We start from the raw sequence: 23,161 nt of genomic DNA, 5'->3' as shown, positions 1-23,161 counted from the left end.
TATTCAAGTGTTACCGCAAGAGCATCATATCCTTGCACATTGGGTACTAGGAATACTTTATTATTATTTATTATTTTATTATTATTTTTTACATAATTTTCACTATTCAATATTCTATAATTATTTTTTCACTATTATTTACAGAATACTTAAGAATACCTCACTAAAACGCAACTTAAGTCTCGTCTCTTTATAATTATTGATCATGAAAACTCATAATTCATAACCTCACACACCTTCCAAATCTCATGGAGTGAGCTTTATCACTGAGCCAACATTCCCGTGATGTTAAGGGGATTTTTTTTTTTTTTTGAAATTTTTTGGTATGTATATAAAAGAGTACTTATTAGCTGGCAGGTACAAATTATAATATATATATATATATATATATATATATATATATATATATATATTGAAGCAATAACTCTACTCTCATTCAGCTATAATGTAGTACTTCATCAAAGGGTTGAAGTTTAGCTATAAGCCTATAATGTAATTACTAATTAAGTAATAATAATAAGCGGTGCTACTCTGTCAGTGCATCATTCTATCTTACCGCTAGTTTAAAATTTTGTTTCTATTTTTCTTCAATTTTTTTATTTATATTTTTTTATCATTTTAAAGCATTTTAAAAAATATAAAGAAAATATCGATACACTAATAGTTGTTTTCTTAACTATTAAATAAAAAAAATTTTAAAAAATAAAATATACGAGGTGTCAAAATGAAGTAGGCAAAGTAACATTTTTCAATAATAAAAGGAGTCTTGATCTTTTTCCTGCCCACAATTGTTACAAACGAAGAAGTGCTCCCACTTACTAGTTAGGGAAAGGTGTGGTTTCACTTGAGAGCCTAATAAGAGAAATATTAATTATTATAAATATAGGTAGAATGAAGAGAAAACCTTCCAATTGGATGCGGTGTGAAGTGTTATTTTTACATCCTCTAATAAAAAACGCTCACGTAGGCACTATATGTATTATGTATTCGCGGTGGCATTGATTTGATGAAATAATCTCCCCCCCCCCTCTCTCTCTCAACTCTCCTCTCCCTTTCTACTTGTAGCTCTATCTCTCTCTCATCTCAAACCAGTCGTCTCTCTATGAAAAAGTAACATACTTAAGAAATGAGAATCATAATATCAACCCTTATATCATCAAGTCCTATATTTTACCAGATTCACAACATTAGTCTGTAAAATATTGTTTCTCTTTGAAAGCAACAAAAATATACATGGCTTATTTACAGAGCAATCGGTCGACGGAGATGTCCAAATCAAGTCCAATATATCCCCATCTTAGATCTGTCAGTGGGCTTGAGGGGGGAGAGAGGGAGAGTAACTGAGGGGTGAGAGAAAATGAGAGTTTTGGCTTGAGGAGAGAGAGCAACTTGGGAGAGAGTTGTATTGAATTTGTTTACAGGCACTCGATTATATTATTCACTTGTTAGATGACATACACATCACAACAATATTGGAAGGTGTAAATCCCATATTAACATTGAGTCCGATCTCCAACGTCTCCTTAAAATGAAAGGAGGAGAAGATGTCAAGCCAAGATGGGGTTCATGGTTCCTGATTCACCCCAAAAGGAGTAAACAAGCTAGGAACCCATCATATACATCAAGCTTTGATAATGCTTGGATTCCTCAATATGGGGTAGGAAGTTTTTATTTGTCATGATGTGGGGGGTTTTGATTTGGTGGTATTAGGCTTTATGAGTAACGTTAAATGTAGTCATGGGTTGTGTAAGCGTACCTCATTTTTTTTAAAAGAATTATGGTCGATTATTAAAAAAAATTAATTTTTTCACGTAATTTTCATAATTATTTATTTTTAAAAAAAAATATACGATACTTATACATTCTATAACTATAAATATTATTTGTCGATTTATATATCTTACTTTTTACTTGACCCCGCCCGCCGCCGGCCCCCCCCCCCCCCGCGTGGGGGCAAACTTTCTTTTCACTGTTGCGTGCTTATGATATCGAGAGATTCTTAACTCACTCTCTCTTGACACGTTGCTTTCTATTTTCTACGTACGTGGAGGTTGGAGAAAAGTTGGTTTCTATAATTAAGAAATGTAGGCCCAAAGATTGAACAAAACAATATGGCTAAGCCTATGGCAATTTAAGGGATTGGAAAATGAGTCTCGCTTGCTGTAGAGATCCTTAAGAATCTTATGCGGACAAGTGACAGATAACGGGCACTGACTGTACTCTTACACAACATACATGTTAGAGAAAAAAATAAAAAAATAAAAAATGAAAATCCAGGTCAACAAGTATCCAGACGATGAGTAAAACAATTCTTATAATTTAGTAAAAATAAAATAAAAATAAAAAATAAAAAAATCAAGTGTAGTATAGTGTACGATACATAAATTATAAGTAGAAGAGTTCATTTTATTATAAGCCCTTATTAATCCAAAGTAAACAAAAAAAAAAATGTCAATTTTAATTAGTGTATCTATGATTAAAGAGAAAAAAAAAAGCCGAAGATCCAGTACAAGAAACAGATAAATTACAAGAATTTTGCCACATATAAATTGGTATGCTAGCATAATACTTATATAGTGAGATCTATTATAATCTTAAAAAATTAAAACATCAAAGATGAGTTATCAACGTAAAAAAAAAAAAAAGATTTCAAAATAAATTTTCTCAAATTAAAAACTAAATTAAATGCCACTAGCCTGAATAGGATGGATGATCCAAGCAAGACCCACAGAACTATTTGTTGTCCATGTTTCAGCGTCAGCTTGGGGCAGGTGTCTGTCCGCTTGCCAACTGCTTCCATTACTCTTCTCTTATGCAAAATTTTCTATTTCCCATCCCAACGATAAACAAAACTGCCTTATAAATATTTCTAACTTGCCAACTGCAAAATTTAATTACTTTTTGTTTTCTTTCTGCAGAATTATGACTCAACAAGATTTATATGTATTTATTGAACTTTTATTTTTCTTTGTTTTTGTCTCAGATGTTTATGCAGAGATCTAGAATTGAAGAATTTTCTCATCTTTTAAGAAAGATAAATATCTTAATTACAAAAAAATTATATAAAAATAAATTTATAAATTGAAGTGAGTCTGTGAATTAATTTTTATATAATCATTTTATATTTACAGCAGTTCAAGAAAAGCACAGAGAGTGTGTGCGCGCGTGTATTATGTCGCGGTCATTGGACGCACGTGGAAGCCCAAAAGGTAAAAATTCTTCTCAACGACTTGCGAAAGGTTTTGTTACAATCTGAGTTTAATGGATTATAGAATAATGTTCCTGTGTAGCATTATTTATAGTGATTTCTTGTTCGTACCAATCTTCCACCTTCATCGGTTTTTTCTTCTCTTGCCATAGGCCTTCTCCTTCTTCTTCCTTGTAAGCATTTCGCTTTTATTGTGTTTTTGTTCTGCGACAAGCGTTGTTTAGTGTCTTAGACTCTTAGATTGCATGGGATTTTTTTTTTTCTAAATTGTATATTTTGATTTCTTGGTGTAATGGGGTTGCGACTTGAAAATGTTTTATGATCCTGCTATATCTATATTTGCTGAGAAATATTTCTGTTCGACTCGATTTCAGTTCCTTTTGTTGGATTTGCAGAAATATGTCTATAAAGACAGAGTGAGTTGTGTTACCACATGTTCATTATTCCCAAAATCTTCTTTTGGAAAAGAAAATCATTCAGTCATGGATTCTGTAGAATCTAAATGATCTAGACTTTTACATTCCCCTGTATAATCCGATATCTACGAGCTGCAAGGAGGGTGATGTTTCTGTTCTGGTCCATTTTCTTCGAAGCAATTATACAATGTTCTTTTCTTAGGATTGATGTCATATTGCTTGCTTCTTACTTATCTTTATATTTAAACCGAGAAACTGTAGGCGAAATTGTATTCGTGGAAGGGAAAAAAGAGAACAAGAAAAATGGAACCAATCTGAATTTTGGTCTTCTTGTCGTTCTCCTGTTTCTAGGATAGAGCTGATAACTTGTTGCAAGCATGGCTGTCTCTGGGGCTCGTGACGATAGAGGGGAGGTGAGAATCCATGAAAGTTTGGATGAGCTTAGCACCAATTTGGCAGACTATATTGCTGAATTATCAGAGGCATCGGTGAAGGAGCGGGGTGTCTTTGCCATTGCGTTGTCCGGTGGTTCTCTCGTTGGCTTAATAGGGTAATCAAAACCTTCCTTTTGCTGTCTGATTTCTTTAGTTTACGATTTTGGTGCTTTGGTTTAAAAATAAGGTGAAAAACAGGAAACTCTGTGAAGCTCCGTACAACAAGACTGTGGACTGGTCCAAATGGTATATATTTTGGGCTGATGAGCGTGTTGTGGCCAAAAATCATACTGACAGCAATTATAAGCAAGCAAAGGATGGCCTATTGTCCAAGGTTTGTTCCTCCACTTCATATATTCTTCTGTCTTTAGTACTTACACTTCAACATTCTTATACTTCCATTGCTTTCTTCTTCTTGAGTGATTAGAAGATTCACACTGGGCATGCCTTTTCTTCTATTAAGAAAGAAAAGATTCACGAGATCTTCTGGATTTTCTAGTAGATAGAAAATACTAAAGGCTTCAGCCCTTTAATTATTAGTTGCATTCAAAATGTGCAACTGGAAGTAAAAGGAACTTATTGCATTTACCTAGTCAATTTTAGACTACCTGGAAACTTGCTACCTAATGCTCAAATTCCTGGTTTCCTTAAGATTACGATGTCGTATTTACAGCCATCCTATGTTTGTTAGAGTTGTCTTCTTTTGTGGACTTTCAAGTTTGTAAAACTGGCTCTTAATTGATTGTAAAAGTGGTGGGAAAGACTTTAGGCAAATATCATTTTGGTGGTTATGTAGTCATTTTGTCCTCTATTTTTTATTCAGTTCAAATTCTGAAATAACTTTCCAATAGCTACATCAGGTACACCACATTTTTCTAGAAAAAGTGTTGCCTTGTGTATTATTGTTCGCTTGTTTTTACAGAGTTTAATTAAGGCACTTCCATTCAACTTAATTCATTGTTTTAAATGTAAACTACAAGGGGTTGGCAATAAATATCCTGTTTCACTTTCATTTTTCATCCAGTCCTCTGTGCGTGTTGTATTTCGGATATATGTCAACAACTATATCGTTCCTGTCATCAATTGGCATTGCCTTTAATTGTTGATCTCTGGAAAACAAAGATATGATGGTAAACATGGAAGAACAAATTGGATCTGAAATAGCAGCAAAAATAAAAATAACAAGTAAAAATAAATAGTAAATAATAAAAAAACCCTTAGATCTAGAAGAAATGTCCCGGAATGGTGGAATAAATAATAAGTAATAATAAGTACAAGCCAAAATCTTCTCGCTTTAGTCACTGACGAGATGCAGTCTACCAATATCACCATGTAAATGTTGTTTTGAGTGTCGATTAGAGTTCCATGTAAGTCTCTTGATATAGACAGGAGGCCTAGGATCAAAATCCTACTTATAGCATAGGGTTGGAGATACCTACCTGCCATTGATTGGCTTCTAGGTCGAATGGGTCTAAGGTCTCTGATGGGCTAAAAAAAAAAGATTGAGATTTGAAGACCCTTTGGGTCATAATGGAATTGCGGGTTGATAGATTACATGTGCTAGTTTATTCATAAAATCTTAGATTGCATATCAATGTTAAAGGATGTGTGTAGTTTCTCATCAGATCACCTTGATTTTATGTTCTCAGGTGCCTATAGTTCCCAGTCATGTGCATTCTATTAATTACTCAGTGTCGGCTGAGGAGGCTGCTGATGAGTACAAGTTTTCCATTCGTCAATTAGTGAAAACTCGTGTAGTCAGTGTGTCCGAGATTGGTGACTGCCCAAAGTTTGACCTTATTCTCCTTGGAATGGGCCCTGATGGCCATATTGCCTCACTATTCCCTAACAACTCGGTGCTCAACGAAAGCGATGAGTGGGTAACTTTTATTACAGACTCTCCCGAACCCCCACTGGAGAGAATCACATTCACTTTGCCTGTCATCAACTCAGCCTCCAATGTAGCCATGGTTGTAACAGGTGACAGCAAAGCAGAGGCTGTGCACTTTGCAATTGACAATGTGGGACGTGACTGCCCGTCACCTCCCGCGAGGATGGTCCAGCCAATGAAAGGGAAGTTGGTATGGTTTTTGGACAAGCCAGCTGCATCAAAACTTGACCGTTCTCAATTTTCTGAGTAGGTTTGAGCGTGGGTATGCTTATATGTAGTGGTGGGATTAGACCCCTTTGGATTATCCTCTCTCTCATTTTTGCCTTTTCCTCTTCTGGTTAAATTCTCCATTTTGCCTTTTCTTGCTCTCTTATTCAGCAAGGCTTGGAGAAGTGTGATTATCCTTTCTTTTTTTTCCTGTAATAAGAGGTGTTAATAAGATTGGAGCCTCAATTCCAAAGCATTTTGTTCTGGTTCCTTAGTTTGATGAGTAAGCTTTGGAATAAAATAATTGTGCTTATATATTTACTTTCTCCTCTTGAATTTAGAGCAAGGATTATATTTTATGGAAGGAGAACACACCCTGCTCAGTTGAGAAAATAAAATAAATATTTTTGTATAAAACAAAAACACTTGTTATCATCTTAGAGAATTGAATTTTAAATTTATTTTACAAATCAAATTTTGCACTGACACAAGACTCCCAGATTTCAAAGAATAGTTTCTTCACCCCAAGAAGTGCTATATACTATCCTTTTTGTCACAATCCCTCAAGTCTTAACTCTAATGCGGCAATAAAGGATTGAAGAATTATTTATCTTCCATTACTCATAATCCAATCATTGGATGCCATGTAAGAAAATGGCGATTAAGAGGTCGTGGATATAATTTTTCTTCTTCACCCACCCTCAATTTCATAAACTGTAGCTTTCTAAAAGTAATTGACACTGCCATGCTGACAAATATATATCGCACCTTTCATTTTAGAATGACGTGTCATTGACCCCATTGTATGAAAGTCATTGATCCCATTGTATGAAAGGTTGCAAGTGGAATCTCTCTATATATATATGCTAGATTAGTGCATTGATTCTTAGTGCCATCCATTGTGCATTGATAATTGGGAGGAGGGGGTCCTCTTAATGGCCATTATCCGGTGGTTGAGAAACCTTTGATTAAGATTAAAGAGTGTCACATTGATCATGAGTAGGATATTCCTCTTTTGGAACGCCTAGTAGGTCAAAGCAGATGATCTGGTTCAATTCTTTGCTAGTTGTAAGGAGGGACAAGATGTTTTAATCTGGTTGAAAGATACCTATAGTAAATTTACTACTAAAAGTGCTTGGGATTGTATTAGGGTTCGGGCGCTACTTTTATCTTGGGCTCATTGGATTTGGCACACCAACCTTCCTAAGATAATTTCCATTATGATGTGGAAGGTTTCTAATAATTGTTTGAGTGTAGATGAAAAGATTAAAATGGTTGGCATCCCCATGGCTTCTAAATGTAATTGTTGTGCTACGGGTCATATTGAAGATCTTAATCATGTGCTTTGTATTGGTGATTTTGCTCGCCAAATTTGGCGTTTGGCTGCGGTTCAGTTAGATGTGCATATGGGTAATTTTCGTACATAGCAGGAGCAAATTAATTTTTATTTTCATCGTGCTGGAAAGTCTTCTCAGTTACGGACTGTTTTTGGTCTTCTTCCGTCAATCGCTTCTTGGAAGCTTTGGGAGAAGCGTTGTAAAGCCAAGTTTGAAGATAAGTTTGACACGGTTGAGTTTGTTTGGCATGTTATCAAATTATGGCTTCTTCGGATTATGCATATGATCATGAAAGTTTTCAGGCTACCAAATCAGGATGTTGCTATTTTAAATAGGTTGGAGATCCAGATCTTACATCCTAAACCTAAGAAGGTTCGTGTGGTGAGCTGGACTAGGCCTCAACAAGGTTGGTTAAATTAAATACGGATGGTAGTAGTTTTGGAAATCCTAGACCGATTGGAGCCTGGGGTGTTATTCATGATGTCTATGGTAATTTGTGTGCAGCTTATTCTGTGTTCTTGAGCTATGGTTCTAATAATTTTGTTGAAATGCAGAGTTTGCTGGAAGGGATTTGGAGGTGCTATCGGCTTGGATTCAATCGGGTAGAAATTGAGACTGATTCCCAAATCCTTATTAACTAGATCACTATGAGTGATTGTAACATTTGGTATTTAGAGAATTTTTGAGATGAGGTACATGTTTATTTTACTTCCATGGAGTACCGTGTGAATCATGTTTTTAAGGAAGGTAATGCAGTGACTAATTTTCTCGCCAAGCGTGGAGTTAGGGGTTTAAATATGGATTGGACTGGTGATAGAGATAGGCTGCCCAACAATTTAAGAGGCATTCTCCGCATGGATAGAATTGGTCTTCCTTACTTGCAAATCTCGTCGTGTTGTTCCTAGTAAGCTACATTTGGTTTATTTGCTTACTTTATTTGCATACGTTTCTTCTTGTTTCTCTTGCAGGTTTTTACTCTAGTTCTTTTCTATTGGATTGTTTTGTCTTGTTTTGGTCTTTTGAGTTACTTGTTCTTTTTGGGCATTTTGTATTGTGGTTGGAAGTTTTAGGTTTTTTTGATATTTGGGTTTGGGCTTTTTTGATAATTTGTATATTTTAGGTATCTATGTTGTAACCACGGTTTTTCTTCTCCATAAGTGAAAGCTTTCAATAAAATTGGGATATCGTTCTTTTTTTTAAAAAAAAAAAAGAAAAGTAAAACCAATATGCATCCATCCTTAGTAAACGACCAAAAGGAGAAAATGCAATCTCTCCAAAACAAAAGAAAGCATCTTTTGGTTTACCGTTGAGCCAGAAAGATATGGGTCTCTCAAAGGTGCATAATGCAAGAACAGGGGATGGGGGGAATCGGGACTCAGAGACAGGATCTTTGCCACTAAAGGGACCGACCTGTGAATTCCAACTTTCCGGCTTTGATCATAAATGAGATCCGTACAATACAAAATTGGTGTTATTAGCAACGTCCAGAATCCCCCACCAGTTTAGGAAGGAAATAATCAAGCAGAGCCCCTTATAGGGGAAGAATTTTTTTCTCCATCCGTCTATGCCGTGCAACAGTGAATTATATTAATCAGTGCAATCACCTTAATCAACTTACAGGCTTTAGTGTTCGGTATTCCATTTCCGTTATCGACCTAATGCCATTTGGATCAGGGACCACTTCTTCTTCCATATCTTCTTTAGGTGGGAAGCCACGCACTTGCCCAAGCAGCCATTGGTCTATGACCCCACATTCAATTGCATACTTGATTGTGTGCTCTATGTATCCTTTGTCAGTTATTAGATCAGGCTGAACCGTCAACATTCTCATGAGAGCTGGAGTTGTCAGAAAACAGAATTTAAAAGTAAGGTGGAGTTGAAGTGAAAGATCAAGGTTCATCTAGCAAACTATAGATCATCTGAAATCAAAGCGTGAATAAAACCATGTGAAGCTAAGTATATGTATGCATTGATGATGCCAAAGAATAAAAAACATAACAAGAGCATCCAAGTGACTAGAAAAAAGAAACTAGTTGGTATTAATTACTTCCAAATGGTGCACCATATTGACGGCTGGAATATACACCTTTCAACACAGCACTTCACCTATTATGAGAATGGGCTAGTACAACACTATTGGGCTGTCGCATTTCTAGTGTAAGCCAGTACTCCACTAGATAATAGGTTCCAGTGAATGGCCAGTGGCTGTCACAAAAATGCAGGCTAACCAGGCCCCACACACATCATTTCCAGCAATAACATTGACAAATATGCATGTTTACAAGACTTTACCTGCAACAATGCCATCCCCTGATGCTGACATATCGCAAGTGAAAGGGGTAATCGGGACATCCTCCATCCCACTAACAGCGCCATTGTGCTCCTTAGTGTAATAATGTACCTTAGAAGTCCCATTTGTCACAAACAAAACCTTAAGATTTTCATGCCAAAGAGGTGTAACCAATTCCGGATTATAATGGACAAATTTTGAGCTCGCATTATTTTTAGTGTCGAATTCCTCCGATGGCTTGATCCCACATAGGAACTCAAGCTCTTGCTTAGTAACCTCAATAATATCTGCTAGATTCCACACCTGTTGAATAAACATCTTTGTCTCTTCGACAGACTTCCATAGTGGCAATGGAAGGTTCACATCATAGAAAAGGACTCCTCCCAGTTTCTTTGAGATCTTGATAGCCTGCAGTGTAGTCGATCTCATATTTCGATCAAGCAGGGAATGTGTGCTGACGTAGAACATCTTTGCCTGTATAATAGATCACTAAAGACTATAAGCCATCAAGCTAATCAAATTTGAACAATCTAAAAAACAGCATGGGTTGCACTCAGAGTCTACATAGTATAAAGTAAGATGACTTAGAAGAGTTTTATTACAGTCAATACTTCTTTGGATGGCAATTCAATGGGAGAAGGTATGCAAAATGCTGATGGAAATCAATACAATTCAATATACAATACCCCAGCCATGGAACCCATACCCAAAAAAAAAAAAGTCAATAGCAAACTCTTCATCTGAAAGCGCATAATAAGATGTCAGTAGCGTCCAACAGACAAAACTCCTATGAAGATAATTTTTCAGAAAATCAAATCGTCAAAATAACAACACGCTCCAAAAGGTTTTTGTGATTCACTTAAGATTCAATCTCACCTACAACATTTTGATACAAGTGAATGATTTGAAATTCACCAATACCCACATAAATAGACATGGAATCATTCATTTCATTTTCCATATACGAAGAAAACTTGGATTTTCTCCTGTGTACATGGGCTAAGCCTATTTCATTTTTATATATAATATTTATCTCTTACTTATCAAAAAAAAAAAAAAAAAAAAGAAAACTTGGATTTTCTTGTGTAAGGAGCAAAGCGTATCTGAAATCAAGCTAAAAATATTGTCATACCACCAACGGACAGGAGTGAGGTATAATAACTAAAATCAAGCACTGTAAAGTGTGAGCCAAATTATCTTTCTACACAAGACCAAACTACTATACCTCCTTTAGCACGTCAATATTGATCTCAGACTTTGATAAGGAATCCTCTGCACAGGGTTTGGCACAAGTCATTCTCAAGTTACCCCTCTTGCCAATCTTCATCTGTGATATCGCTGTCGCTCTTTTACTATCAATGTGAACTGAACGGGTTTGAACATTGTTCACATTCATATAATATAGCATGGCCTTACCATAGTCATCATCTCCCAGTTTTCCCATGAAAGCGACCTTACCACCCAAGCTTGCAAGAGCAATTGCAACACTGCCTGCAGATCCCCCAGGAGCCCTAAAATATTTTTCAGGCGCCCATAGTGTATCCTTCATTGATTTATGGATTTCATAGTCTATAAGTCTGTTGGCAGGCCTTCCTGAGGGCACAAAAGCATGCTGTGCAGCTCCGAAGCAACAAACAAGAGGGGCCAACCATATGTGTAGCTAATATCCTCTCCCTCCATCATTCCCAACTCCAGGTCCTCAATCTCAACCTCCACATTTGCAATAAATGGAGACTCCTCATGATCAGTAACTTCTGCTTCACTGCCCTGATCTTCGACATCTCTATCATCTTTCTTCCTGGTCCTCCTCCTCACCTTCGTCTCAGTTTTCTCTTCCTCCAAGCTAGTAGAAGCAGACACAGCTATAAATATAAGTCAGTCCCCATCAGGAATGAAAGTAATGCTATAAAGCATTTGGAACGGAACCAAACACCATGTAGCTAGTATGGGAAATACCTTTCTTTCGAGTTCTTCGCCGTGTTTTCTTGGAATCATCACTTAGTGCAGAAATGATGCTTTCATCACTCGTGGCATCACTAGCTACCACCAATTCAGGCTTCTCCTCCGTAATATCAGACATAGATTTCTTTCTAGCCGGCCTACCAGCCCGTTTCCTAGTTGTCTTCTTCTTTACAACAGCCCCATTTTCATCAGCCGGTTCTTCGCCAAAACTCTCAGCAGCTTTCTTCCTGGAAGCAGCTGCAATGCCCGATTTACTGTGTAATCTAATGTCCTGAAGCTGCATAAAGTTAAGTGAAGGATAACACGGCCAACTCGAATTGCACCTGCATAGTTGAAGGGCCAAATTACTGGCATAACCATTGCTGAGGAGTTGGTGAGAAAGACGACCATAGTTGGTCTATGGAGTGCATTTTATTTATAATTCTTTTTTACGTTTCTAACAGAGAGTTGAGATTCATTTCGATATATCCCCCACTAGAAACATTAAACAAAAAATATATATCGAACACAATACCCAGTTAACCTTTATTTTTTTCAAATTAAACAGCTTGCTTAATTTACAGTCAATTAGGACAATACAGGCTTCGTTTATCTACGCTGTCCCACCTTGTAGCGCATGAAAAACAAAAAAAAAATCGGTTTTAGAAGTGTAATCAATATGTATAAAGATTATACCTACATGAAGAGAGAGAGACAGAGGGAAAACCTGGGGAATAAAAGAAACCGAGTGAAAGACAGAGATGCCGCCATAGAAAAGAGCTTCAAAACAGGTCCCAATTCCAGTTGAGAAGTTCCGAATACTGGGAGTTCGAGTTTGTGTTGGAGGTAGTGTTAGCCACGGGTTTAACAGTGTAAGTGGATGAGGCCTGTTTTTCTGGGGTTTTGGCTTTCCAGTGTTCCCTTGCTCCGGTTTTTACAGGGTAACATGTACAAATTTAAAATCCAAAGGTCAATATTCTGACACGTCATTCATCTCTAAAATTCTTAGTTTATTTTCTCTCTTCTTCCTCCCGCGCCTCTTCTTCCTTGTCTCTCTTCCCCAGGCCAGCCCGTTGTCACCGCTTCTGGAACGCCGAGGTCACTGCCTCCGTATCCCACATGCCGAGGTCTTCGACAGATCGTAGTCTCTTTGGTTTCCACCGATCTCCGCAAAGCGCTCTCCCCGCCTTCTCGACTTCTGCAAGATGGTACTCCCGCTGCTGTTCAATTTCGTGCGACACCCCGTCATGGATTTGAGAGTTTGGGAGTCGGTGTGGTCTTGGAATAGGAATTAGGGGCCGGATGAAGAGCTCTCATTCCCTTCATATTTTTTTGTTTGTACGCTGTATTTTCATTTTTAGGAGATATAAGGTGAAATATAGGCCAAATACGAGGGAGTTGTAAATTTTGTAAAAGGATGCAGCCTGAGCAAAACCCCGTTTTCCTTCTGGGTCTAGGGTACTCCAAATTCATTCACTATGTTTGTCCGTCTTGGGAACTCCAAATTCTCTCCGACCCTTGCAATCTGTTTACCTTTGGATCTAATTTTTTAGCAAGTGTCCATCCCTCTAAAAACTGGTCTAAATCGGTGCAAAGGGGACTGGAGCATTGCAGAACCGAACTTCTGCTTTTGTCAACTGAGCTTAAAAGCAGCGAGCGAGCAAGCAAGCAACTCTCAACTTGTTGGGAGCGGGAAGATCCTATTATCAAGAGGGAGCGTTTTGAAGTCGCAACAGAAAAACCCACGAGTTCCGATTGTGCTCAGTCCATTTTATGCTTTAAACGCATTATATGTACCAACCTCAATAAGCTTTTCTTGTTCTCTTATTGATACGTTAACTATGTGTATAATTTTCTGAAGCTTTTTTTGTGCATCTGATTCTTTCGAATTTTGTTTTCTTTCATCTCTCCAACTTTTGCTCCTTGAATTCCAAATTCTGGGTTTATTCACTCTTCCTTCAGAAGGCACCTTTCTTGAAGGGACTGGGAAAGAAGTAATTGATATTGATCGAACTCCCTAGCTCTTACATCTGTGAACAATCCTTCGAGGCCAAGTACGTTGTTTAAACGAGCACGTGTTTGCTCTCTCTCTCTCTCTCTCTCTCTCTCTCTCTCACGTACCAATACCAAAGTCTCCATCCTTTAGCTTTGGCTGCTATATACTGTGCAAACAAAAATTTGCAACTGCTATTTTATGGCTTTCTCCCTTTTATCGCCTTTATTGATGAATGGGAACTCTTCTGATTTTAAGTTTTCATGAAATGCCTTCTTTTCACGCATTATATAAACCCTGCAGACTGAAAAGGAATGGAATATTTACTTCAAACTTCACGTTGTTGACAAGCCACTCCCGATATGAATACTTTGAAGCAGTTCGTGCCCAGCAAGAAATGGTTTAGAGGTGATGTAAATTCAGATTGCGTTTGGATGTTAAAGTGAGTTGAGTTGAGTTGAGATGATAAAATATTATTAAAATATTATTTTTTAATATTATTATTATTTTGAGATTTGAAAAAATTGAATTGTTTATTATATTTTGTGTTGGAATTTGAAACAATTGTAATGATGAGTTGAGATGATTATTGATTTCTTGATTTTTCAACAACTTAACATCTGAATTGGGTGAAGTTATGGTTTTTTAATTGAATGCCACTTAGACCACTTAATCCTGATTACCGAAATCAGCTCTCAGGGATTACTGTGGCATATAGGACATAACCTATGGTTACTAGTGATCCTCTTGAGTAGAAAAAACTTACATAAGCCCCCTTCTTTTTTGGGGGAATTTATCTGGGCCAGTTTGTATATACTCATTCCATTTTTTCTGCAGCACTGCGATCTTCCTATCACCATTCATCACTGAATGCCTCTGTTGAGTTCATTCTCGAGAGCAGGTAGTAGCTATTGCTTCAGGAAACAAGTGGGTGACAGACTACATAATTTCAACAACGACTTGGAGTTGATGGAAAGATCGGGCATAAATATTACAAGGCATGCTTGTTTGTATGAAACAGCTCCAGCCTATGTGATCAATCAGCCTCACTTCAACTCTGCAGTTAGAGCTGTCACTGAACTAGGCCCCATGAATTATTGGGAGTGCTCAAGAAAATAGAAACAGACATGGGCGGTACTAATGGTATAAGGTATGGTCCAAGACCCATTGACTTGGATATATTGTTCTATGGGAAGTTCAAGGTGCACTCTGATATTCTAACTATACCCCATGAAAGAATTTGGGAGAGGCCATTTGTAATGGCCCCACTAATGGATTTGCTGGGATCAGTTGCAGATTGTGATACAGTTACTAGTTGGCATTCCTTCTCCCTGCATACTGGTGGACTTTCTGAGTTACGGGAGAAAATGGGTGGTGAATCACTTATTGGGAAGGAAGGCATGAAAAGGGTTATAACCATTAAAAACGGTTTATGGGACTGGTCACAGAGAACCTCTGTCATGGGTATTCTTAATGTGACCCCAGATAGTTTTAGTGATTGTGGAAAGCTTGTCTCTGTGGAGTCAGCCCTTTCTCAGGTCCGTTTGATGATTTCTGAGGGGGCTGATATAATTGATATTGGTGCTCAGTCTACAAGGCCAATGGCCTCTTGGATTTCCACTGAAGAAGAATTAGATAGGCTTATCCCTGTTTTGGAAGCTGTTGTAGTAGGGATGCCTGAGGCAGAGGGAAAGCTCATATCAGTGGATATTTTCTATTCAGAAGTTGCTTCAGAAGCAATTGGTAAAGGGCTCATCTCGTGAATGATGTGTCTGCTGGGCAGTTAGATTCTAACATGTTCAGAGTCGTTGCAGGCCTTAAGGTTCCATATGTTGCAACGCACTTGAGGGGGAGCCCATCCACAATGCAGAACTCCGAAAACGTGCAGTATGATGATGTTTGTAAGCAGATAGCTTCTGAGTTATACTCGAGGGTTAAGGAAGCAGAATTATCAGTTATTCCTGCTTGGAGGATAATGATTGACCCTGGCATTGGATTCTCCAAAAGACCTGAACATAATTTGGATATCCTAAGGGATTACCAAGCATTCGTGCAGAGATTGCTAGGAAAAGTTTTGGCTGTCTCATGCCCAAATATTTATTGGACTCTCCAGAAAGAGGTTTTTAGGTGACATTTGCTCTCGAACTGCTGCAGATGAGAGAGGTTCTGCCACTATTGCCTCTGTCACGGTGAGCGTTTTAGGAGCAAACATTGTTAAGAGTACATAATGTAAAGAGATAACCTTGACGCTGTGAAGGTCTGTGATGCAATGCTAAAGCAGAGGAGTTCTTGCATCCTTCCGTGATTAAGGGAATAATAGATAATGTCTATTCTATTAGTTCTTTTCTTTTCACTGGAAATCTCGATATTTTTTTCTTCTGCACTCCTTGTCTCTGAATCGGTTGTAGAAGATCATAAGGCTCTCATGAGAAACATTTGTTTTGTGAGATGTTCAAGTGGTTAACACACTGACGTCACCTTACAGAGGTGCATTGCATTTCCTAGATTCTTTTCTTTTTTCTTCTGATTTTCACCAACCCTCAGTACCCAAACTTCGTCAAAATTTTGTTATATTGTTATTGCTCATCAGTAAGCTTTGGTGGATTGAACTATATTCTCATTGCTTTGTCAATAGGCTCCAAGTGGAAGGCACCATGGACTGACTAACTGCCATGGTAAAAATTGTAAATGGCGAAGAAGTTTGGGTAGCTTCAAAGTAGTCGAAAGATGCAATAACTGAGATTTGAGTTCTTCCCAAAATGGGTCAACATCTGGGAAGAGAAGGCATTTACTGGTCAATTTGGATATCTAATTATCTGCCTGTTACCTAGCAAAGTTGCTCAGTTTTCAGCTTTTTTGTGACACTGCCTGTGAAAACCACATCTAAGATCAAACGCTAAACTAAAAATGAGAACCGATATGACCAAGGTGTGAACTTAAAATTACTATCATGGACCATTGTCCAGTATGAGTCATAAAGTCTACCAGGGTAGGTATCCATGAAGGCAGAAGTTGTGAAATCAAAATATAACCAATCATATCAACTTATTTAAAATAAAAATAAAAATCAGATCATTCCACCAGCTTAATCAAAGAAGTGCTCATCTACACGAATAGAAGTATTCATTCCAGACGCAATGTTCCACACCGAGGCTGTGACAGATTACAGAGATATGATGTAAACAAAAAAAAAAAAAAAAGTAGGACTTTAAGCATTTCCCTCCTCAAATGCGGGCTTTGGTAGCCGAGAACTAATTGTTCTGTTCCAAAACCTCTGCTTCAGCCCTAGCCATGGGATCATCTTTGATCTCTATTTCATCTTCCTTTTCCCCTTCTCGCTCTTGGGCCAATTTCTTTCGATGCAAGTCCTCTGCAGCCTGCATTGTAGCCCGATTCTCTGCCTGAATACGCTGCATTTCTTCTTCTTGCTGCTGCCTTTCAAACCATGTGTCCGCATCGGCCCAAACTAAAATATTAAAGAAAAAAGAAAACAGAATCAATCAAATGAGCATAAAATTATTCCAGGGGCTTTACCACCAATAATGTATTACAACCATCAACCCTACTGAGAACCTGATACGTGCATTGATAAATATGGATAAGTTGAAGGACCCAAATAGTAGCACATATCATTTGACATCTGAAAGAATAAAGATCTGGTCGAACTATCCTAAAACAATGGAACAGGTGTCTTGGTGTTGTCGCTTATCATGTCATCTACACTTTGCAGATCTCCGGATTGAGAATGTCCATGAGTCTTGGAGAACAAAAAAAGAAATTCAAAGTAATTACTCTCTTTTATTATATGTGATCTGACCCCATCTCAGAGAGGTTGTTCAGTCGTTAGGAAACAACACTCCAACACAAAAAAATAAAGATATCATGCTTTTCTATTTTCTTTCAATTCTATTATGTTTTCCATCGTTAAGATGAAACCTTCCAACACTAACCAGAGTTGCTTACCGCATCTAGAGTCTAACATACAAATTGTTCAGAAGTAGTTAAATTTCATCAGAGTATCTAGAAATCTTATGTAGCATCTACACCTATCAAAAACGAAATGTAGCAGTTCTGGAAGCAACCCTCGCATGTATTGCAGGTTTAACATAAAACTGTATCCGAAATTAGGGAATCCAATTCATGGCATTGAGGGAGTGAATGTAGCATGGAAACGCTTTGAACTCGTTGAGTCAAACATTGCGAATCAACTTAAATTTCTGGCTGCCAGAATTTTAGAGCGTCAAAGAAAAACTCAAAAGGAAGTTTCGTGGTCTGGCATTTATTCAACAAACAATTGTTGATACATGTTGCGCTTGTGAATAGTAATGATTTCATTCTCAATGAAAAGTTTGTACAAGTCTAAGCTGTTGAAAATTATCAGCTATTTAACTAAAAGGTATATAGAATCCTAAAAACCCTAAACCCCAGAGTCACGAATTGCAAGAATACCGTTACAAAAACTGAAGGCCCAAGTCCTCGATTAATAAATAAAATGAAGAAAACCATCCCAAACTGATCAGTATTACCGGAAGAGAGGGAATGAAAAAGGAGAAGAAAAGGGAAGGGAAGGACGTACTGGGGTGGGCGGCCCAGCCCTGCTCGCCACCCTTGATTTTCTCGGGGAGGGCGTAGTTGACGGTGAGGACGCGGCCGTAGAGCTCAGCGCCGTCCATGTTGTCCATGGCGGCCGCAGCGTCATCCTTCTCCAAGAAAGTGACAAAACCGAAGGAGCGGTGCTTCTGGGTGGCCTGGTCGAGCGGGGTCTTGACGTCCTTGATGTCCCCAAAAGGTATGAAGGCGGCATGGAGGATGGACTCGTTCACCTCCTCCGCAAGCCCTCCAACGTACACCGTGTTCTTCTGGACTGCTTGTTGCGCCATTCACTTACTTCTCCTCGTACCTTGTTTCTTTCCCTGTTGTGCTTACAACCAGAACAACATTAATGACTAGCGAAGCAGAGGCAGGAATTCTGGGTGAATCGAGAAAATAATAATAATAATACAAGAATTTCTAAAAATATAATATATGGATCCGAAACATATATCTACAGTATAAATAAAATATTATTTTTTAATATTATTATTGTTTTAAAATTTAAAAAAATTGAATTAAAATTTAAAAAAAATTAAATTATTTATTATATTTTGTATGAAAATTTAAAAAAATTATAATAATTAAATGAGATGAATCAATCTAAACGGAAAGTAAATGTATTTTGGGCCTAAATAAGAAGGAAGACACTGTTAACAGGGTTGATTTTTTTTTTCGAAAGTTTGCAAGGTACTCGAAAATGTTAAGCATATTTGCTTGAAAATCGAAATAATTAGTGAAGTAGTACTCTTGCAAATTAGATAAGCTGAGATCAACCGATTAGATGGTCTGATGAAAAAGATAGAAAGTTTTAAAACTGCTGTAAAGTCAATACTGTCTAAAATAATCTCATGAAAAAACTTGTGTAGATATAGGCATAGGAAGTAGGACTCCTAATGTATATATTTCTCAATAGAATTAGGTCAGGCAATCAGAGAAGACATTCAAACCCAGACCTTGTCTTTTTTTTTTTTCTCATTTCGAATGGAATTCCAAAAACAATACTCACGATTATAGGAACAAAATATGCGCATCAATCGATCATCCGAATCAATATGCCATTCCAATATTTGAAGTTTTAGAGGAAGACAAAAAGGTAAATAACGATTGGACAGTTCTTTTCATTGCTATCATATACTAATTATTCAAAACTTGTGTGACAATTTCTTTCAGCACCCAGGAAGTGAACGACTCTGTTGCATTACTTCTTACGCAAGTACAAGAAACCAAGCACCACAGAGATACTGACAACGGCTACAGGAACAACCCAATATTGCTTTGTCAATCCCACGAGCTTCTGAGCATAATCTGTTTGCTTCTTGGAAGAAATTTCAAGTTCTGGAATGACCGGGGAGGATGTGTCAAGCTCACCTATGCAAAAGGTCTCCATGAGCTCCTTTGCACTTTCGCTATGCCCAGCATCTTCAAAATCGTCCGTTGCATCTTTCCCTTCAATGAAATCAAAGCAACAAGACATATCAAGAATTTATCACAATTATAGTGGTAGTTTTAAAATTTGAATATTACATGCTCCAGCACAAGTCATTACATATCATCCATTAGGGAGCGGGAGCATAAGAACAGTTACCGGTTGCTGCAAGGACTACATCATCCCCACCAGGGTGTTCATCCAAATAAGATGATACATCATATACCTGGAACGATAAAAGAAACATTAAATGAATACGAGAGAGGGAGAGAGGGAGAGTCAAAGCAAGACAACAATATACATGCATTGAATGGCCATTTAAAAGTATGAGATAAGGGACGCCTTTCGGCAACCCAACTTTACAGAGAAGAGGCTACCTATCCTCCAGCAGCTGATTTATTTGCTGCTGAGAGCAGACAACATATATTAAAAGATGTGGCCCACCCATAAAACTTAGACCTTGTTTACACAAAGCACTAGATAAACCGCAACACAATTCTAGACATGAAAATAAAACATCTGGTGAAATTGAAAAAAGATAGTTGTCAATTTATTATATTTTTTTATGCAAGGAACCCGAGATCATGTAAACGCAACACGTCTTTTAGCCGGTTAAACCCCAGACTTATGTAATGTGCTCACATCACACGGATCAGGTAAATCGCCGGCTTTCACTTATGGAACGTGCCCCCCAGAAATTGTTTGCATCCAAGTATCTAGCCTTGGACTTGAGGGGGAGCATTCTCCCAAGACCAAGACCCTTACTAATTGAGCCTTGTAACTTCTCCATCACCAGAGATAGATAAGGAGTTCAAAGATTTGCAATACGTATAAAGTTTACCATATCCACAACTCCAAGACTCCCAAGTTACTTATAGTATCATGAAGTACAACACGATGTAACAAAAGTTGTGTCCGGAAGCACTTTGAAGCATACTTAAAGTTATATATAAATTCAAATAACATATACAGCCCCAACAATCCACTGTATCATGTCAACTTGAGCAAATTCATGCTCAGCCCAGGCCTGACTATTTGCAATCCTAGCATCTAGGTATATCCTAATGCTATCAAGATACCTAGGGAAAAAGGTAATGGAAATGCATTTTTCATTTACTCCCGGTACATGTTGAGTCAAAGGCCTGAAACAAGCATGTGACAAATCAAAATAAAATGAGAAGATTGCTCCCTTTTTCCGATAATAATAAAAAAAAAAAAAAAAAGCATGAAAAATCCCAGAAAAGAGTTCTTCAACCCCAGGATGTGATGAGTCGACATCGAGGTGCCAAACGACTCTGTCGATAAGAGCTCTTGGGAGTCATCCGCCTGTTATCCCCGGTGTATCTTTGATCCGTTGAACGAAAGCCCTTGCACCGGGTCTCCCGGATCACTATGGCCGACTTTCGTCTCTGTTCGGATAGTCGGTCTCACAGTCAGGCAGGCTTATACCATTACGCTCATGAGCAGAATTGAGGGCGGATGCCTCCTAAAGGGTAACTGTGATACCTCATATGATATGGATAATGGTAGGTGGTGTATGGAATCCTACATTACTTGGGAAGGAGAAGTTTTTAATCTTTATAAGGTTCCAATGGGGCTCCAATTACATCATTGACTAGTCATTTTGGAGTATAGGCCATGTGGTTTAGGCCTTCCATTGGGGCGTTATAAATGGTATCAGAGCCTACCCCAACCAGAAATGTGGGACTTGAGCCGTGCCACCTATAATGAATAGGCTCGACGAGGACGTCGGAAATTTAAGGGGTAGATTGTGATACCCCATATGATATGGATAAGGGTAGGTGGTGCATGGGATCCCACATTACTTGGGAATGAGAAGTTCTTGCTCTTTATAAGGTTCCAATAGGACTTCAATTGCATCATTGATTAGTCCTTTTGGAGTATAGGCTATCTGGTTTGGGCCTTCCATTGAGGCGTTACAGTAATGGAGGTGTGAGAAGGTAGGCTCAAGCTAAGATGCTGTCTAATCATAGAGAGACTTCAAGGAAAAAAAAAAGTTCAGCATCGCTAATGGTGACTCACATCTCTCCAAAAAGCCTGCATGCCTTTCTATCCAAAGATACCATATCATACACACTAATTTCCTTCCAAATTTCACCATTACAACAACTATCAGAAATCCTTTCCAACGTGTCAATAGATTAATCCCTGCTCTCAGCATATCCGACATACCATGGAATAAACAAAACACGAGTCCACAATTCCCAAATAACCTTCCTGCTCCTTATCTAAATTACGCAAAGCTAAAGCTATTCCAAAAGGGAAATTATATAAGCACAGGTTTTGTATGTTATATAAATATAGGTATGATACATTAAGACCAAGAATAAAGGCAGAGAAATAAATTATGCAATAATATTTTTACTCTCAAACCCTTCATCAATTGTATCTATTTTGTAGGGAAAAAAAAAATTATAAAGCAGGCACTACTTTTTTTTTATTGGCACCGGGTGTTCGGAAACAACATCCCAACTAATCCCGGGGTGCACAAGCCCTCGGCAAGGAGTTTTCCGCAAGTGTACCTCGGATAATTCAAGAGAAAAATCTCCCAATCCGATGGCCTCTAGAGATTGTTTGAAACCAAGGGAATTTGAACCTTAGACCTAGAGGGAGCATACCCCCAAGCCGATGCCTTTACCACTTGAGCTATATCCCCTAGGGGTTTATAAAGCAGGTACTACTACCACATTTATACAGAAATTTTAGGTTATTGGAATCCTACAATACTTGCAAAGAAACTTTAGGATATTGGGATTTATCATAAACAAAACCCACTAAAGATTTGCACTTAAAAAACGACGGTGCAACAAGTTGTAACCGAGGATTAAAACTAAAGAGCAGAACAGATCTCAGAAGAAAGCCATGCATACCCCCAAAAAAGCACAAATAAAAGGAAAAAAGGACCCCAAATGGTACGTTAAGCTGATCTAATTGCTTCGAAGAGAAAACGCACACTAGCTCATCCATCGAAGATACAGAGCCAATAGTAAAACTGAACGAACAAAAAGAAATAAAAACATAGCGAAAAGGAAAACAAAAATTACATAGGAAGGAAATATATATATATCGATAGTTATATATACATGTGTATATAGAAGCGTACCTTGCCATCGATGACGACCCAACAGTCTTCTTTGGAGTTGTGTTGGGAGGCTTCTTGCATTGTATAGAGCTTCCAGAGAGTCGGCATCTCTGGTTAACTACGCCCAACTGCCCAAGAGATATTTTGGAGCCGAATAATTCTGTCTCTGTCTCCGTGTCTATCTCTTCCTCAGTTTTAGCCTCTGCATAGAGCATACATAAAAGCCGAAGTCACACATGATCGGGAGAGACCAAGCAACCCTAGCTCGCGTGAAGCTGATGTCACTGTTCCCCAAGCTGGGCCTGCCACCCATTTAGACCTA

The 23,161-nt window shown here is 38.0% G+C and overlaps 4 protein-coding genes and 1 pseudogene across 4 annotated transcripts; 2 read left to right on the top strand and 3 right to left on the bottom strand.

Annotated features, from left to right (window-relative positions):
• Window positions 1-3,249: 3,249 nt before the first annotated feature.
• On the top strand, window positions 3,250-6,419 carry LOC121256500 (probable 6-phosphogluconolactonase 1). The gene is made up of 4 exons (XM_041157320.1): window positions 3,250-3,381; window positions 3,976-4,174; window positions 4,257-4,392; window positions 5,708-6,419. Exons 2-4 carry the CDS (start codon window positions 4,002-4,004, stop codon window positions 6,197-6,199), a joined length of 801 nt encoding a protein of 266 aa, XP_041013254.1. The 5' UTR covers window positions 3,250-3,381; window positions 3,976-4,001; the 3' UTR covers window positions 6,200-6,419.
• Window positions 6,420-8,906: 2,487 nt separating this feature from the next.
• Window positions 8,907-12,603, bottom strand: LOC121256498 (fructokinase-like 2, chloroplastic). The gene is given in 6 exon segments (XM_041157319.1): window positions 8,907-9,329; window positions 9,786-10,257; window positions 11,009-11,427; window positions 11,430-11,645; window positions 11,740-12,068; window positions 12,452-12,603. Coding segments are annotated over 6 exon segments (1,707 nt in total). The 5' UTR covers window positions 12,496-12,603; the 3' UTR covers window positions 8,907-9,102.
• A 188-nt stretch (window positions 12,604-12,791) lies between these two features.
• LOC121256499 lies at window positions 12,792-16,221 on the top strand (annotated as a pseudogene).
• Window positions 16,222-16,823: 602 nt separating this feature from the next.
• On the bottom strand, window positions 16,824-18,737 carry LOC121256501 (peptidyl-prolyl cis-trans isomerase E). Its single transcript, XM_041157322.1, has 2 exons — window positions 18,294-18,737; window positions 16,824-17,183 (listed from the first exon to the last, which is right to left on the bottom strand). Exons 1-2 carry the CDS (start codon window positions 18,595-18,597, stop codon window positions 16,969-16,971), a joined length of 519 nt encoding a protein of 172 aa, XP_041013256.1. The 5' UTR covers window positions 18,598-18,737; the 3' UTR covers window positions 16,824-16,968.
• Window positions 18,738-19,246: 509 nt separating this feature from the next.
• On the bottom strand, window positions 19,247-23,161 carry LOC121256497 (cytochrome b5). The gene is made up of 3 exons (XM_041157318.1): window positions 22,861-23,161; window positions 19,896-19,962; window positions 19,247-19,756 (listed from the first exon to the last, which is right to left on the bottom strand). The coding sequence occupies exons 1-3, from the start codon at window positions 22,945-22,947 to the stop codon at window positions 19,509-19,511; spliced, it is 402 nt and encodes a 133-aa protein (XP_041013252.1). The 5' UTR covers window positions 22,948-23,161; the 3' UTR covers window positions 19,247-19,508.

The sequence above is a fragment of the Juglans microcarpa x Juglans regia genome, chromosome 3D (assembly GCF_004785595.1).
Source record: "Juglans microcarpa x Juglans regia isolate MS1-56 chromosome 3D, Jm3101_v1.0, whole genome shotgun sequence".
Taxonomy (NCBI): domain Eukaryota; kingdom Viridiplantae; phylum Streptophyta; class Magnoliopsida; order Fagales; family Juglandaceae; genus Juglans; species Juglans microcarpa x Juglans regia.
The sequence above is the reverse complement of the archived record's forward strand: the minus strand, read 5'-3'. Positions and strand labels throughout refer to the sequence as shown.